The sequence below is a fragment of the Gymnogyps californianus genome, chromosome Z (assembly GCF_018139145.2).
Source record: "Gymnogyps californianus isolate 813 chromosome Z, ASM1813914v2, whole genome shotgun sequence".
Taxonomy (NCBI): Eukaryota; Metazoa; Chordata; class Aves; order Accipitriformes; family Cathartidae; genus Gymnogyps; species Gymnogyps californianus.
The window spans coordinates 7,697,031-7,715,125 of NC_059500.1; the positions used below are offsets into that span (position 1 = coordinate 7,697,031).

Here is an 18,095-nt window from a genome sequence, read left to right on the forward strand (position 1 = left end):
CGCTCCTCCGCCTGCTGAGGCGGGCGGAGCCCCGCGGGGCTGCCGCCGCTTTGCGGCCCGGGGAAGGGCAACGAGGGCCCTCGTTCCCGGCGGCTGACGGCGAGGGTCGTGGGGAATGTTTCCGCAGGAAGCGGAACGGGCAGCCCGCCGGAGCACAGCACGGCCGCAGGCCCCGCCAAGGGCCGCAGCGGGAAAGGAACTGCGAAGAGAGTCCCCCAAAAGCTGCAAATACACCGAAAAGGTGTCTTTTTTTTTAATAACAGAGATAAGAGATCAAGCATTTCAGTTAACTAACTTTATTGATCATTACTTGAGTTAGAGTACAGGGTAAGTGGCAAGAGTCAGCTGTTCCTTTGGTTACCTCTATGAAGGGAGATGGGCAACACCGCTTTACCCATGGGGTACGGGCTACCAGGGGCAACAGCCACCTCCGACCCAGTCACAGCCCTTAACTACTGTTCAGCCTTTCACTGTTGTTTCCTCGACTGTTCAGCTGCAGCTTCTTTTCAAGCAAGGACATGTTTTGTTCATATTGCGTGTGGTGTGGTCTTCGGCTCTTCTCCAGAGCGGCAGTTTCTCTGAAGAAGTTACATTAATTAGCTCAAATGCAGCCTCAGTTTCCTCCAAGGGTAAGATCTTGAAGCCTGAACCCTTCTAGAACCGGTATTTTGAAGCATCGGTAACAGCAGAGCAGATTAGGTTAAGTTACAAATTGTTTTTGATACAAAAACATAAAATATCCCCTATTAGCATCAAGAAGGCATCAAAGTTTTAATAGTCTCATTATAAAATTGTACCAGCATTTTTACTGAAAACAATATAGATCTTGTATATATTTAGTTTTGGTTCTGTTCTTGATAAACAGTTGTGTGACAGTTATCAAACGCCAATTATGGTTTGCTGCACCTCAGTACAGATCACATGCATCAAATACATAAATAGATCTTCATGACCCAATATCAAAAATACGTACTATACAAGAACCTCAGGTATAGTAAAAATCAATCTGTTCATGAAAATTCACACTTAATACATCTATTCTCCCTGAAAGTAAAGGTGGCTACTAAGAGGTGGCAAAAATAGTAGACAGGAGCAGAAAAGATATTGCAGAATTCTTGTCTGACTTACTGCTACATGTAGATTACGTCAAGGATAATCTGTTTTTTATTAATCCTTGAAAGGTCAAATTGTATCAGGATTTCTGAACACAGAGTAAAGAAAAAATAGTATTTATAAAAATAGCATCCATTTAAGTTAGATAAATCCTTATAAATACAAGAAAGAAATCAGTTATTCTATAAAAAAATTAATTCAGAGCATATGTTCCTGAAGCACCAGCATAACATCCTAATGTTAAGGACTTCAACTACAAAGTCTTCATAAACATACCTGCAAAATTCTTCCTCATGCTGACCATAAACAAGTGTCAGAAGGTGTGCACTTGTATTTTGTACTGACACATGAAGTTTGCAGTCAGCTACAGAAGATCTCATATTTGAATCTCAAATGGCAAGAAAAGTTTTGTGCCAGCTTCTACTTCAGTGTTTAGCTCATTTGCACGTGGAAAGCACATGCTGCAGAGATTAGATCTAACCATAGCAATTTTTAGTAACACATTTGTCTGAGGTTAAGAGGCAAGACAGTATGGCTTAAAGTTACACTACATATAGTAAATGCTACAACTGTGTAAAGAGGTAACAAAACCTGTCCTCTTCTGCACCTGTATTAAGTGTAAACTTTCAGAACTTTAGGAAACATTACAAACTACAATTCTTTTGTGGTGAAGTAAACAGAATATTTGAGTTTTTAAAAAGTCTGAAAATCTCTTAAAACATAACAGGTTTAAAACTTCAACATTTTTAGTGTTTGTAGCATTGTAACTTTGGTGTTCAGATCTAGCAAATCAGTATATTGCCTGTAATCAGCTTCATCAAAACAGATGTTCTATAATGAAAAATATTAATTCAATTTTCAATGGTAGACTTGTAGGATCTGACATTCCACCATGAATCACAGGAATCAGAGCACTGTCCAATTCATTCAGATAGTTCTGTGGAAGAAGGTGACCTCCAGATCCAGCTAAGTACTCAACCTAGAAGGAAAACATATTAATGTTGATATTAACACTTTTTATATTAACAAGACAATGCAAAAGTGTAGTATCTTGGTAAAAGATTATTTCAGCTAGCATGAAGTGACAAAATAACGTTTGAACACTGGCAACTGGATGGGTTTTAAGGTCAATCGTGAACGATTAGGCTTGCCATTGAGAAGCATGCAACATTCCCCTTGGGTTTACAGGGCCACACATCCTCTTCCTCTGCGTCCCAGGCTGCCTCACTCCATCCAAGAGTGATCTGATTATATCCTAGTATCACAGTTACTATTAGATTAATTTCAAAATATACTACTGAAAACTAGATTTTCAGGACTGTATTTCCAGTTTTTCTCAAAAAAGATAGGGAAGTGTAACAGAACACCTTCAGAGGCAAGGAACTGAACTGTTTGCAGGTGACACCAAGTAAGGCAGGACTGTTGATCTGCTTGAGGGTAGGAAGGCTCTACAGAGGGATCTGGACAGGCTGGATCAATACGTCAAGGCCAACTGTATGAGATTCAACAAGGCTGAGTGCCAGGTCCTGCACCTGGGTCACAACAACCCCATGCCACGCTACAGGCTTGGGGAAGAGCGGCTGGAAAGCTGCCTGGCAGAGGAGGACCTGGGGGCGTTGGTCAACAGCCAGCTGAATATGAGCCAGCAGCGTGTCCAGGTGGCCAGGAAGGCCAATAGCATCCTGGCTTGTGTCAGAAATAGCGTGGCCAGCAGCACTAGGGAAGCGATCATCCCTCTGTACTCAGCACTGGTGAGGCCACACCTCGAATACTGTGTTCAGTTTTGGGCCCCTCACAAGATATTCAGGTGCTGGAGCGCGTCCAAAGAAGAGCAACGAAGCTGGTGAAGGGTCTGGAGAACAAGTCCTGTGAGGAGCAGCTGAGGGAACTGGGGTTGTTTAGCCTGGAGAAAAGGAGGCTGAGGGGAGACCTTATCACCCTCTACAACTACCTGTAAGGAGGCTGTAGTGAGGTGGGTGTCGGTCTCTCCTCCCAAGTAGCAAGCAATAGGACAAGAAGAAATGGCCTGAAGTTGCGCCAGGGGAGGTTTAGATTGGATATTGGGAAAAATTTCTTCACCGAAAGGTGGTTCCAATCAAGCATTGGAACAGGCTGCCCAGGGAAGTGGTTGAGTTACCATCCCTGGACGTATTTAAAAGACATGTAGATGTGGTGCTTAGGGACATGGTTTAGTGGTGGACTTGGCAGTGCTAGGTTAACAGCTGGACTTGATCTTAAAGGTCTTTTCCAACCTAAATGATTCTATGTTCTGCAGTTTTGTAATCTTTTGAGGGGCATTACATGCTGGATAGCCTTGCCTTTCCTCTCTTCCATCCTCAGCTGGGCAGACCTGTCCTTTTCTGCTGTACAGATTTTGATGCAAATATCCCTTACTGAACTACATCAGGGAGCAAAACCAGCAGAAAACTACATACTTCAAGAAAAGTATCAGAAAATTAGCTCTGTGGTTCTCTAAATTGACTCACCTTGGAGGCAGATGAGTGCCAGAGAGAGTCAGAACTAGGGAAGGACTGATAGCTTACTGCAAGCAGCTATTAGGGAATTTGGGCAGAATAAGGAAACAGGACTATTCCTTTCAAGAAAAACTAGTCATTAAGACAGCTTCTTCATGAAATTTCATCCTCAGTCTGGATCTGGGGTAGGGTAAAAAACTAAAAACATTCAGAAAGAGATCCAAAGTCTTTCCACAAAAGGTTTCAGTTGAAATGGAGTGTCTGCAATAAAAGTTGAAAGATTACCATATCTGAGTCAATAGAAACTCTTAGGCCTATTTTACTCATCCCATTATTTTTCAACGTTTTAAGGTGCGGGCAAAGAGCAGTACTGCAGGCAACAGCAATCTCTTTAGCAAACTGGTGAGGAAGAGGACTGGAGAGGTCATGGTCCTTTAGAAAATAGTATACCTGAAATTATAGAAAGGATAAGGACAGTCAGCAGCCTGGTTATATTAGAAAGTAAGGAAAAGAGTAATTCAGTATACATATAATACAGGACAAGCTATAACGCTTGTTTGCTGGCAAAGTATTCTAGTATTTCGTCTATTCAATCAAAATACTTAAGTGATCATGGGAATATCTGGATTATACTTTTATAGAGTTATCAATGCTAACAGACACATAGTCTTTTTCAAAGGAGAAAAATGAAAAGTATGTAAACTTATCAAAGAGCTACACAGAACATTCTGCCTATCAGTATGGCTATACATCAAATAAGTTAAGTTTCTTTAGCAGTATCACTTAGTATGATCACTTTACCACTTCACTATTCTAAAAAGTAGCAAAAAGGCTCATGAACAATGTAATTGACTAACTTCGGTACACTTGATAACTTTTCCCTCTCTTTCGAAGTCTTTGCCTTGTGGTACTTTTTCACTCTGAGTTCCTTCCATTGATTTTCCATCGACTGGGCTTAAAACTCTGTGGAAGATAATAGTTTGGTTAATAATTAAAACAGTATTTTATGATTTAGACTGAATAACTTATATGAAATAATGTTTAGCCATCCTTAAAGGTTATTTAAACAGCTTTACAACAAGATGGAATACAGGACTTGCGTCATGAAAATACAGATGCTACAAAAAGAAATATCCTAAATAGGGAACAAACAACACTTCATAAAAACCTAATCTTACAGGTTTAAGAAGCTATAAACCATCTTATGTAAAGCCACTGCTTGTTCTAACTGGTCAGAGAAGCCACAGAAAAAGGCATACCAAGTCAAGCCTGTGGCCTGAGAAACAACTTAAGATGAGACAAGTTTTGAGTTAGTGATGTATAATTGAAGTTTGAAGCTATACAAACAAGCATTCAAATCACATCCAATAAAGATGTCTTCCATCTCATTTTGCTTTGTTGAATGCTGGCATTCCAAGCAGTGAATGGCCAAGGGCAGTACTATGCACTTCCAAGCCTCCCCTAACAAGGAAGCTTAAAGGGATTAATTGCATCCTCACACAAACTGATGACTGATTTGATAGAGGACTTTCAAAGGAAACTGAGGGTTCACACACTTTTCCTGACAAGTTCCTGAACAGTCATTAATACAGTTCCTGTATTAATTTTTGTGAACTACAAGCAAAATTGTTCTGTTAGTGACACCTAGAGGATTGCAAGTAGTTGACAGTTCTATCCCCTTTCAGGTTTTAGTATCAAGTACTTTCTTTCAATAAAAATACCATAGATTAATTTCAAGAAATTAAAGGTGGGTATTTGAAAACTGGGAACAAGAATTCTCTAAGATGTTTTGCTTTGGTAATACATTTACCCTTTGTTTGTTTTTTCTTCATTTTCTACCCAGCAAATATCTACATATTCTTTTATGTCTCCTGTATCCGTTTTGCCACAAGTTATTTTAAAGTCCTTCTTGTCTCTTAACGCCTGACGTAGGCTTTCCATCGTTTCTGGTGTTATTTGTACCATTAGTCCATCTAGAAGAAAACCAGTTAAAATTCCAGCTTATCTACAGAAAGAGTAGCACAGCTTTTCAGTAGAATCTTGGCTTAAATTCTAGTCGGACCAACCCTGTCCTACAGCTCATTAATAAATGCACATCAAATGGACTCCATCCCCCAACTACAGCATTAAATGTTACATGAAAGAGCAAGTAATGAAAACCTTTCTTGTCAACAGAACTAAGACTAAAAGATCAATCTTACACTAATCTTAGAAGTTTTTTGCATTTGTGTCAATCTATGTATTTCACCAATACAGCAATGAAAATAATTCCAGATATAGGCAGCCGTAAAGGAAAGACTTGCATTGACTAAAGCAAAGAGAGTTAAAACTTAGTATGTTTTAAAACAAGCAGGTGAACTAGCATGTATTTTTCATACAGCATGTGTTTGCAATAGGTTTTCTACAAAGTTAAAAGTCCTGAAAACAAAGAGTTTAGCTTACTGAGGAATAAAGATCTTGCACAAGACTGCTTTTTTTTTTTTTTTAAAGTTCTCTTAAGAAGAAACCACATAGGTCAAAATTCTTACCTTCAACTATACTGGATTTAGCTAAAAATCCTGAAGATGTTTTTAAGGCTCCATTAAACACCACAAAACTTGCACCTGTAACTACAAAAAGTAGGAACAAAGTGAGTACCATGTCATATCACTCAAGTTTGTCATTACTAACATTTAACTTGCACTCCTTTTTAAAAAGGCAGGCAAAAAAGGTACTACTATACTGAAAACGCTAATAGAAATCCCTTACTGACAGGATGATATGAATCATAACTCTCTAAAGAAAGAATTTTTCCAGTCAGACCTTGGCAAAAAAGACAACCTTTGTTAACTTATTTTGTGAGTGCATACAGTATGCTTTTAAGATATTGGTGGCAAGCCAACACAGGCAAGCTAAAAAAGCTCTGTATACAAAGAGAAGACATAGTTAAAGAAACAGTGGTGTGGGGTTTTTTTGTTTGGTTTTTTTTTGTCCTTTCAAACACCACTCAACTTTTAAATTTAATTTATTTACAGAAGATATTCCTGAAGTTTAGATCATTTTCAGTAGTACTAAAAGGAATTGAAAGAAAAGATGACGTAATTGAATTTCCATGCTACAAACCTTTGCACAAATTTGTTAGTTACACACAGTGCTTCCAACAAGAACACGCTACGTAGCTATGCTTTATGAAGTACGGAACAACATTTCAAGTTGACACCGGAGATGGCAAGATTACAGCCCTATCAATCTGGAATCTCCCCCCAACTAATGTGCCTTGTTGAAAAGCAGGACTCATCAGCCCACACGCACTGCCATGCTGCACAGCTGTATTACTTTCAGAACCCAACAGGTACCTCTGCACTCCTCTCCGTACAGGTGGTTGTATCAGTTTTCTATGTGTTGTACAGAGGTACTCACTGTTACCGTATTTCTACACACTCAGTTATTGAGACTATTTGTTCACATATGTAAATATATTGCCCAATTCACACTAATATTAAATTTAGATTTTGAAATATGTAAAGGATTGATTATGTCTGAAAATTTAAGCTATATTAGCAACATTCTGGAAACAGAGGAAAAAATATTAATCTTCATTTAATATAATATTTGCAAAAGGTAGCTAAGTGTTGATATAAACCAGCAATATTTTATTTTGCATTTAAATTACTTTGCTGCTTGAATGCTGAACTTTGTCTCAACAACTTACTGAGAAGACATATTTTCCTTGCAGCCTAGAAGTGAACTTACATTTCTGCTCTAGAAATGTGATTTTTCTCCACAAGCCAAACTAGACAGCTTACCTTTCCTAGGATATCCAGTAGCACTGACTGCTTGTGTGTGATAGAGGCCATGCTTATTCTGCACACACACTAAGTGAGAATCTGCTTCAGTATTAAAACTGGCTCCAATACTAATTACATGTTCGTTAGAAGAATTTATCACCTTCATCACCTGTCAATACAAAATTTATCATTAAACTGACAAATCTCACTTTGCAGTACTCTTTTTAAATACAAGACATTAGAAAAATCCAGCTCTCAAAACAAATCCAAGAATTATTCACTTAGTTAATTCCAGAAAGTTTGAACAACGCAGTTTGCCATCGCTAGCTGGAGAAACACTAAGCATGATCAAAAATACTCCTTCAGTTGAGAGGGATGAGTAAGTCTTACTACTGCTGGACAATGCAGAATATCAGTTGTAGGGATTTTGTTGGTTTTAAGGCTAAAATATGCATTAAGCCTCATGCAATTTACTATTCAGTTTTTTTTTGTTAAAGTGAAGTAAACAAATTGTAATAAAAGCTACATTGGCAAGAAACATGATTTTTTTTTTTTTAAAGTTTTAAGTAAAACACCATCATCAGGAAATGTGGAAGAGATAATCCTTGAAAATACATGCTAAAAGACCTTGAAGAAACTGCTGATTTTTCAGCATTTAACAGCTATCCTAAAGCTCAACTTTTCACTCATCATAATCCACGTTCAAACATATCCAGGAAGAAGGAAATGTGCATTCAGATAACTTCATACCCTCCCCCCATCACACGCTTACATCAGTTTAAAGTTCAAAGAGCCTACTGCACACGAAATAGCAAACTAATCTAGAGAGCGACTATCAAGTGGAGAATTCACTTGCAGAACTGCCTGGAAACTGATTACAGAATAAAAACATTACAGCCTCTAAGAACCATCCTTTTTTTTTTTTTTTTTTTTTTTTAAATTGCTCATGTTAAAGATGTGACTGGTATTATATGAAAAATAAAGACTATAGCTTTCTAATCCAAACTGCTTATCAAGATGGTTTTACTCACCTCATTATACTTCCTTAGGGGTATTTTAATACAGCTTCTACCCATTTCCACGTGAACAAACAGGTTGTCTATGGTATGCAAAGTATACTGATAATTTCTAAGGTCCTATAACAGACAAAGTTTTTACATTAGCAGACAATTAAGTATCATTTTCTTACCTTTTATATCAAATATCACCTAGAGAAGAGTACTTTACATACAACTCTCTGACTTCTAAACAGTAATGATATTAAGGGGTGGCTAAAGACTTAGTGATCACTTTTTTCCTACTGTGATGCACGTGAAGGGTACCTTAGTGAATATATTAACAAATTTATAGCACTGACAAGGTAGCTCTATTTACCAGTGGGTTATTTAGACTATGGCTACATTATACACATTAGAATCTTATAGTGTTTTAGACAACAACATACTTCAACACCCTCCCTCACTGACAGAAAAACAAACCATGGAAGATTAGTTTGTTTCCAGGCTCACACCGTCCCCTACAGCTCTAACGTGTCTGAGTTATAGCTTGAATACTGCACTGTTTTTATACCTTTCTCTGACAGAAGTTATCATCCATCATCTCAGCCACTTCTGCAAAATTTCCCTATTCTGTTTTATTCCAGAAGAACATTAGATATAAAATGGTCTCATTCACCTTGACTAGCTCAGCTGAAAAAAGGTTAGAAAAGGCTCATCACTAGCTGAGCCAGGTAATCAGTATATTCCTCAATCAGCACAGCTATAGCAAGAAGGGTATTTATGAACACATCTCACCGCATTACAAGTTTCAATTGAACTGGCATTGTTTTAGCAATATTAAGGATATACATCACCGATGCCCTTTGCCTCCATCATTTACCACTACCTCAGTCACTTCTGTGGTACAAGATTTAATATGATCTTTAACTGAGGATTTGCACCACAGGGAGTTAAAAATGTAACATCAAGAGAACATTTTGCAGTCATCTGACAATGATTAAAATTCCTGCTGCATCAAAAGAGGTAGTCCTGCCAAGGAGCAAGTACTCCCACTGCCTGCTTCAAGCTGACACTACAAACACAGCTATGAAGGAGAATCAGAGTAACTCTAATCCAGCTGAAAATAAACTCCACAGAAGCCCCCTTCCTCAGCAGCATAACATTAAGATTCCTCAAAGTCTGAAGATGCAATTCTGCATTGGTACTGTCACTTCACCAATCAGGCAAGGAGCTGGCTCATGGAATTAAAGTGTAAGATTCCTCCATTCCTCCTATTTTTCAGATGGTGCAACTCCTCTGAGTGATTCCTCATGTAATGACATGGACATCAACAGTGGCAAAAAGGAAAGACAGGCCAAAGACTGCAGTTTCATCTCAGCTGCAATGGTCTCTCGACTCTTAGGAGAGGATTTAGTGATCACCTAATACATGCAATTCTTTCCACAGCCTTACAGCACTTTTCATCACAGCATTAAGGATAAGTTCTATGTAAGTATTAGAACAGGAATGTTACTGGTCAGGAATACAGGCTTACTGGAAGTTTAAATCAAATTATTTGGGTAACAGGAAAAAATGCCTCAGGGAATGGCATAAATTCTGACTTGACTTACTCTGATGATTTTGCCAAAAACTTCTTAAGACAGTCAGACTGGTTAATTGTGGTAAGGTTAAGTTTGTGTGACAAAGTAATTACTACTACAGTTAGACCACAGCACCTGCCTGTTAAGTCCTTCTTCACATTTAAAGTGCCAGACTTGAGACCAGAATTCCTATACCACACTAATGCCTGGAAGAGAAAAATGCAACTGAACAATGATTACTACCAGCTTCAACGTAAATGTCAACATTTTTCTCATTCATTTAAAGCCATTTCTTACTACCAGAACTAATGCATAACAATGTAACATGAAAGAGACAGCTTTCCTAACTTGCTCACACTCATTGGTAAGAAAGTTTCAAGCCAAGTATGAAGAACAAAAATACTAGCTCTTTACCTTTGCCAAAAATAACGCTGCTTTCAAGAATCACAGTTTTGAGGGTATTCTACATAATCTAAATTACAACAGGAAGGGAAGAGAATAAGACATTTACTCACAACAAGTAGATTCATAATTGTGTGTCCTATCTCTCCAAAGAGGGGCTTCCGGTGCCTGAAACTTACTACAGGAGTTGGATATGCTAGGGTCAGGGAAGAGAAAAGAAAAGGTCATGTTTACCTATTAACAACTGTAAAACTTCCTAATCCAAGTATTTATTTTCGGCTATAGCTTATGTTTCTTAATCTCAGTATCTGACCAGCCAAAGGAACTAGAGCCCCTGTCTGATCCTCTGTCATGGACTGTCCTTTGGCCCACTGCACTGTTTCCCCACCCACAGTCAAATCCTACTGCAATGTCATTGCATGGAGTCACTCTCCTAGTGGCAGTAATTTTGTGGCAGAGATTTGTTGCTGCTTTCATGTGCTTTGTCAGCTATGTGTCTTGCAATAGGCGATCTGGACGGAAACATCCTGGGTTCAGTCTTTGGGTCACCAGCTGCAGGAGGAGTTGCAAGGCTTCGTAGTTGCTTGAATAAGAATACCATACAGGTTAACATCTGCGTCTACGTTAATGCTATAATACAAAGTGAAGCACCACTTAGTACTGATAAGCAAGAATATAGTGAGGATGTTCATACAAAGTAACATGCTTTAAAGTCCCATGGCTGCAACAGGAAACACACGCAGATGGAAATTAGGGAAGGCAGTAAGATGCAGAAGACCACAGACCACAGTATGAAGCCATTCGAAAACAAAACAACTAGCGTAGCAAAGTCAGGATTGTGAGGTCAATGATGCAAAATTGGTTAAAAAAAAAAGACAAGTAGTTTGGTAAGAGAAAGAAGAATGACAAAGAAGCTACCACCCTTGTCAACATTCAGACAGAAGCCTGGCCAGTAGAAATCTGCTATTGACTCAAGACATCCATGAACAGGCGAGTAATACATATTTATGGACTTGCAGCTTCTAGAATGGTAGGCTTATTTATCAAAAATGCATTCAGGTCAGGAAAGTTGTGTATGATACATTTTTGAAATCCATTCCACTTAAGCAACTTCTGTATGCTGCACCTTATCTGAACTCCTGCTCTCTAAATCATGAGCAGCAGCGCAACAGGAAACAAAACAGCACCTGTATCACTAAATTAAATGTCTGCATTATTCAAGCAAGTACACAAGCAACTCTAGAAGGCATTTAGGACAGTATCTACTTTCAGGTCTTGCTCAAGCTAGCTTTATCTGTTCTTCAAGGCAATGGGAATCTGTTTCTTTCTTTGGTGATTCTTTCTGAATCACCAAACTTTCCTTTGGTGAGCCTGGAGCAGAGTCAACGTAAATCTCAATGGGAGAGCAGAAAATGCTCACATCAACCTGCAACAGACTGTGGAAGGCAATTCCCACACAGAAGTTGTGTCACTGCACAACCGCTGGCGGTGCACATTTACATGCTCTCCATCCACTTCACTTTGGAAAAAATGCCTCCTGCATTTCTACAGGCCTAGAGATTTCAAATGTATTAATTAGTAAGTTATCCTTTAAGTAATGAATATCTTTATTCATTTTATGAAGCAGTAGTATTTTGCCAATATACTCAATTTCAGTAATTTAATTCAAAAAACCAATTTGTCAGAGTTGTAAATTGGGCTTGTGAACTTCCCTTCAAACCTTTCTCCTATGACAATAAAAGTCAGACATTTTGATACTTTACTACTGTCAGTTTTGGTTTCTTAGCTTTCTCATCAGCTAAGAAGAGAAAAAAAAAATAATTAAAAGAGTCTAGCAGGACAATGTAAATTCCCAAGTATCTCAATAGGTGGCTTCCCATGTATGAAACGTCAGTTTTACACAAGTATAATATTCAAAATCATCTTTGCAGTATTTTATATTTTGCTTGTCTAAAAACCTTGTATTTTCCAAAGGGAATTTTCTATTTATACAGCTATTTAAAGTGTTAAAACTTACCCCCATATTCTGCTCCCAATCTCAACATTAAACGGATTGGAAAAACTTTTGCCCAGGGTATTTCCAGCTTATGGATGAGAATGCCACAGAGAAAAGGGTTATCGGGTAGAATTTGATCATCAAGTTTCTGAAAAGTTGGTGAAACAAACAGGAATCCTCCATGCTCTTTGTTACTGAGAAAGTTTTCCGTAAAAGTAATGTTTTCCATGTTTCTTATTAACCTTCCTGTAGAAAGAGGGACAGAGAGTCTTTGCACATCTGGAGAAGTAATACATTAGTGTCAAGAAAACTATTCTAACCAGTGGTCTCCTACAGACTTGTCAGCCATACGGTGTATCTCACATCTTACTGAAAGTCTGACAGACATCTAAACCCATAGACTAAGTGCTCTATATTTATTAACTAAATGAAAACTAGGTTCTTCCAAACAAATGCCAAAAACCCTAAAGTGTACAGTGTTCTGGCACACATCAATTGATGAACTTTGATTAACAGACCTCAAATATTTATATACGTAAGAGTACTGTACTTCTACAAATTAAGTTCCAGATGTCCTAAACCATAGACTCAAGGACATATACCCAGAATCTCCAACACAATGACTGAACAACAAAAAAAACCTGCAAACAGGATGTTTACAGAAGTATATGAAACAAAGAAACTTAAATTTTTTCTTCTTGTTGTTTATTTAGAACCCAAGGGTAACACTGAAAGGTTTTTCAACAGAATCATTAGATACCTACAAATACTTCAAGAAAAATAACGTAACAACTTCCAGCTTTAATGATCAGCAAGAACATATTATAAAGTTAGACATTAAAATTACGTACCTTTCATTGCATCCTTATAGATGTCAATAAATAATTTGAGTATTTCACTAGGAAAAATCTCTTCATCTGGCAAACACTGCAAGAGAATTATGATTTCTGCCTGACCCAAACCATGTAGTCCATTTGTTGAGAAGTACCAGCACTTTTCTGAAGAATCTTTAATTAAAAAGATAGCACAATGATGTTGTTTTACAGTCAGAAGAACAACTCTGGATTTAATGGACAAGAAAATGTGCACTACTTACAAGTTATTAGCTTGACATTCACAAGCAAGTTCGCATTTAGGATAAAAGTTAATGGATTAGGACCTCCTTCCACAAGAAGCAAGGTGACCTGTTGGTGAGATGGATGTTCTTCCACTAGAGGATCTAAATAAATTAACACTCGATTTAGTTCAACATGTCAGCCAACTACCTAAAACAAGAATTACAGATCATCGCATACAAAAGACTGTCCCATCCTCCTATCTTAAGAGGGTGGTAATTATTCTCAAACTTAGAATAGCTACAGATCAACCCACGAATAGCTTACTGCTTTATTTTTTATATGTTCCTTGAATCTTAGGGTAACTTGTAACAAAGGAGCAAATGAGGGCTACCATTCATTTAGTAATTACTGACTCATCGTGTATGCTGTCTCCTCATCCATATACTGGTACTGTTACCTACCATCAATGAGCACAGTCATTACTATAATGCATTTAAGTGATGAAGTATACTTTTCATAACATATTGATCTTGTTAATAATGCATGTTCAATTATCCAACAATCCAATGAGCAGCAAATAAAGTGAGAGATTAGAATTGGATAAAAATACAAATTATACACACACGAGTTCATATTTAGAAATCTTGCATCAGGTGATTAAGTAACAATTTTCTCACATTTTACCTTTTCCTTTTTCACCCACTGCAAGCAAAAGTGGTGGCAGTTCATCACCGTCAGGAACAAGGTTGATCTCTTTACGAACACAGTTTTCAACACCACACAGCGCTCTGTAACTTGAAGGACTAACAGGCATATCACTTGTCTGATCAACTGAACTGGAACTAGTCTTCTCAGCTTCTGCAGTAGGAGAACACTCTTTCGTTTCTAGCGTTAAAGATTTATAACTATGTACCAGCTCAGTCTGGCCTGGAATGGCCTGCTGTGCATCATCTGAAGAAACAGAAGGACATAATTCCTCCATTCTTGTAATAATACCAATTTCTTCCTTAGGTTTTGGATTTACATCAGTTAATATGTCATCTTCCTCTGGGTTTGCAGCCTATGAAGAAAAAAAAATAGGTATACTCTTGTCTCAAAACAAGCTAAACTTTCATTACTAGCATTCTAGAAGCAAAAAGAGAAAGAAATCTATCACAAATACGGAGAACGCATTTCCTCTAAACAAGAAGAAAGCCACCAAATCTCTCCTGGATCCTCCTTCCCCCCCCATCTTTAGGAGTTACATTAGGTATGATGCATCACTAATTTAATTGTTCAGTAACACAAAATTCATATCAGAGTGCTGCAGATTAGTCGTTTTAGCACACAACTGTCAGATTTTTAACACGATCAACAATAAACCAAGTACCTCTCCAAGAATCTGTTTAGTATTACTGTTTCCCCACTCACAGCTACTGAACACTGTCATCATTGTAATTTGCCACCATTGGGATCAGCAGTTCAGTACTGCAGCATATTATCTATGCTGCTCCCCCAGCAAAATGGATATAATATGCTATGAGCACAGGCATATTAGGATATGAGCTGTCACCAAAAAAACAACCCAACAAATCAAGAGGTGCGCTATCATCTTTCAAGTATGTTAGACTTGCATCCTATCTCAATAGGGAAGACTTTGCATTGCAACAAGAAAAAAGCTAACAACTCTATGTTCGCCCTGTAATAGTTCTCCTGGTATGCATCAGCTTCCAGCAAATCCTCTGTTTAGAGAATACAGGTGTCAGAAAAATTAAAAAAAAAAAAAAAAGACACAACCCCCCAAAATAACATCCCACAAACACACAGACAAAAAACATGACTAAATTGGCCTCTAATAGACTTCTTCCCCACGAATTTGCTTGCTGGTGTTTCATATCACTTTATACTTATGACCTTCATAGCATCCTGTGGCAGTATGTTCGGGATTATGTGTTACCTAGTAAAGTACATCCCTTGGTTTAGAGCTGCAGTATGGTGGTTTTGTTTGAGCTTCTGAAGCTGCATACAAGAGCCATCAACTAATTGTTTCCCACTCACTTTGTCCATACTGCTTTTAATTTTAGACATTGCCCACCTTTTGCAAGTGAAAATATCCTACTCTTTCCCCAAAATGGAAGAGAGGCTATACCTTTTGATTACTGCAACTTATTAGAGTCCTTCCTTGTTCAAATGAAGTCACATTTGCTATTATCCATTATTCATGAATTAAGGCTGATTTACATGCTATACACCTGGTACCTGTTCAGATCCTCCATATACAAATAATAATGATCTGTTCTGGTTGTTAGCTTTACTAATTCATTTTAAAAACTCTTGAACACTGTTAGAATCACAGAATTTATGTTATCACTTGAGACAGCGCTTCAGAGCTATGTTTTATTTTAAAAAGGCTCCAGCTGAGGAATCTCTCCCAATCTTCCCACAGCAAACTTATACCACTTCTTTGGACTTTTCTTGTCGAGTGCAACTAGTTCAACACCATGAATATGATCTATTATAAAAAAGCCAATCCCCCTCTCAGTTGAATATTAGTTCACATTAGAAGCAATACGTAGATTTTGCTGCACCCTGTACTGTAGTATTCTAGGGCATTATGCAACTTCTGGTTAGTCTCATCCAGCAGGCAAACTACAGCAAGCCACTGGAAAAAACCCACAAACTTCTACTATAAGCATGTTGTTAATGACATGTTTCAGAACTATGGCTGAGGTTCCTTTCATGAAAGTAATTAACCAAAGGCTGTGTAGAAAAAAAAAACCAACTTGTTTTGGAAAATTTTCCGCCATACCATTTTTAAAGTTCACATATACCCCAAAACAAACATGGTTTCCTTTGAAGTATGGTCTACAGAATATTTCAATCCAAGGACTTCACAGCCACCCCCCAAAAATAATCAAATATCGTCTCAGATTCCAAAAGCTGTGAAGCAAAACTTGTATTACAGTATGTAAGGGGCCCCATCAATAGCAAGCAAAGGTATTTCAAGAGGTAATTAATGCACCTACACACACTTCTTAATTCATACCGTATGCATCTCTGGGAAGTCGGGGTTTACTGGACTTAAGTCCTGTGATGACCTCTTTGCTCCAGATGAAAGTTTTGTTGTATCTGCCACTTCGCCATTTGGTAAAATACCGTCTGCAAACCAAACTCTCCTCTGTTCTTTGGGGCACAGCCCTAGGACAGGTTAAGAAAACAACACTGACTTTGTATTATTGTACTGTTCTAGGAGGTGAAAGGGATAAAAATTAAGCCCTTCTCCCCCCAGATATGTAGAGAATCTGTTTACTGGAATCAAGCACAGGTAGACAGTTTGACATCAGCCAGCCTCTAGTCAGGCAAAGACATGCAAAAAAATCTCATACTTGCAGAAGAAGCTGCCATGCTGTAGTTAAATCTATCAATTCCTATATAAGGAAGGCTACTTCCTCAATCATCCCTCTGTAGTAAGATAAGAGTGAAATGCATATCACAACTAAAAGATGAAATACACTCTAAAAAAGTTAAAAATTTATTTTCATTCAAGGTCAGATGTTTAATAGAAGTGGAACAAAGACACTACTTAGCCACTAATCAGTCGTATTTACACAGAGAATGAACCCCTATTGCTCCCTAGCAACTTTTCCCCGAACAGGTTTTTACTGTAAGACTGGCAGTTGCAACACAAGCCAGACATCTCCTAACCTATATAAAAATAATGAAAGTAGTATCTACACAAAAAAAAAATTACAACATAAACAGAGAGGACAATGAAAAAAGTTACGTCCACATTTCATAAATGCGGACTTAAGACAGACTTGGTCAAGCTCCTACATGGCATCAAAACTGGGAATTAAAAGTACCTTCCCAGTGTTTCAGTTCACAGAGTTTCCACTTCTCACAAAAAATATCACTATACCAAGTATGTATCCATGGTGTGATAAACAACTTTCCAAAGAGATCCTGAAAGTGTTAGATATATTACACAATATTTAGCATACCTTCAATACCAGGTTGTTTAAGTACTGAGATAGGTAACAATGCAGAAGGTGAAGGACAGCTAGCACTACCAGATATCTGGAGTTCCTCCGAAGGTGGAACAGCAGAAGAATGCTGAGAGATGCTGGAATTGGGGACAGGACCAGTTGGACTCATCATCCTTTCAAATGCCTGTGCTAAAAAAGTGTGGTTAGTTTTTAAGATCTCACAATTGACTAAATTTGATTTGCAGTATTATGGGTGGGGTTTTTTGCAAGAGCAGTGCACAATTTGTGAGCTATGATAGTTATGAAAAATGAATGCTCAAGCTACTGTACAGAAGAAAATTTAGATTTCTTCATTTCCTACTTGCACATTTGCCTAATTTGTTCCTAACATAGAAACAGACCTCCTTGTACATCTTGCTACTGTCGCAGTGACTACATTGAACCATATGATCCCTGTATCATAGTGCAAATACATGTACCACATTTATCAAGTCAAATTCCATTCAGGTGGCATATTAAAAACCTGGTATGTTTTCAACTTGTTGTTTAAATATTAATAATCAGGATCTCAATTTTTTCTCCTGATGTTTCCATAAGCATCCATGCTTAGCTTTCAGTTAACAAAAGGTTATCTTATGATTCAATTACTGTAGTACTGTTAAGTGACTCGTAAAAATATCAGGACAGAAAGCCACATAAAATGGGCAAATAACACATGAGAACAAGCAGGGGTATGGCCTTT

At 37.9% G+C, this 18,095-nt stretch overlaps 1 protein-coding gene across 2 annotated transcripts in view; it reads right to left on the minus strand.

The window, feature by feature from the left end:
• Positions 1 to 288: 288 nt before the first annotated feature.
• Positions 289 to 18,095, minus strand: part of ZFYVE16 (zinc finger FYVE-type containing 16) — a 32,276-nt gene continuing 14,469 nt past the window's right edge. The window contains exons 5-18 of one of the 2 annotated variants that reach the window (XM_050912522.1): positions 17,369 to 17,542; positions 16,414 to 16,565; positions 14,073 to 14,448; positions 13,427 to 13,549; positions 13,182 to 13,337; positions 12,352 to 12,576; positions 10,448 to 10,530; positions 8,386 to 8,490; positions 7,373 to 7,523; positions 6,116 to 6,196; positions 5,398 to 5,560; positions 4,445 to 4,550; positions 3,873 to 4,037; positions 289 to 2,092 (exon numbers count right to left, since the gene is read on the minus strand). In XM_050912522.1, coding sequence (XP_050768479.1) covers positions 1,931 to 2,092; positions 3,873 to 4,037; positions 4,445 to 4,550; positions 5,398 to 5,560; positions 6,116 to 6,196; positions 7,373 to 7,523; positions 8,386 to 8,490; positions 10,448 to 10,530; positions 12,352 to 12,576; positions 13,182 to 13,337; positions 13,427 to 13,549; positions 14,073 to 14,448; positions 16,414 to 16,565; positions 17,369 to 17,542 — 2,222 coding nt within the window. In that variant the 3' untranslated portion in view covers positions 289 to 1,930. Of the gene's footprint in view, positions 2,093 to 3,872; positions 4,038 to 4,444; positions 4,551 to 5,397; positions 5,561 to 6,115; positions 6,197 to 7,372; positions 7,524 to 8,385; positions 8,491 to 10,447; positions 10,531 to 12,351; positions 12,577 to 13,181; positions 13,338 to 13,426; positions 13,550 to 14,072; positions 14,449 to 16,413; positions 16,566 to 17,368; positions 17,543 to 18,095 lie in introns of those variants that run through there. The other variant, XM_050912523.1, reaches the window with a different exon arrangement.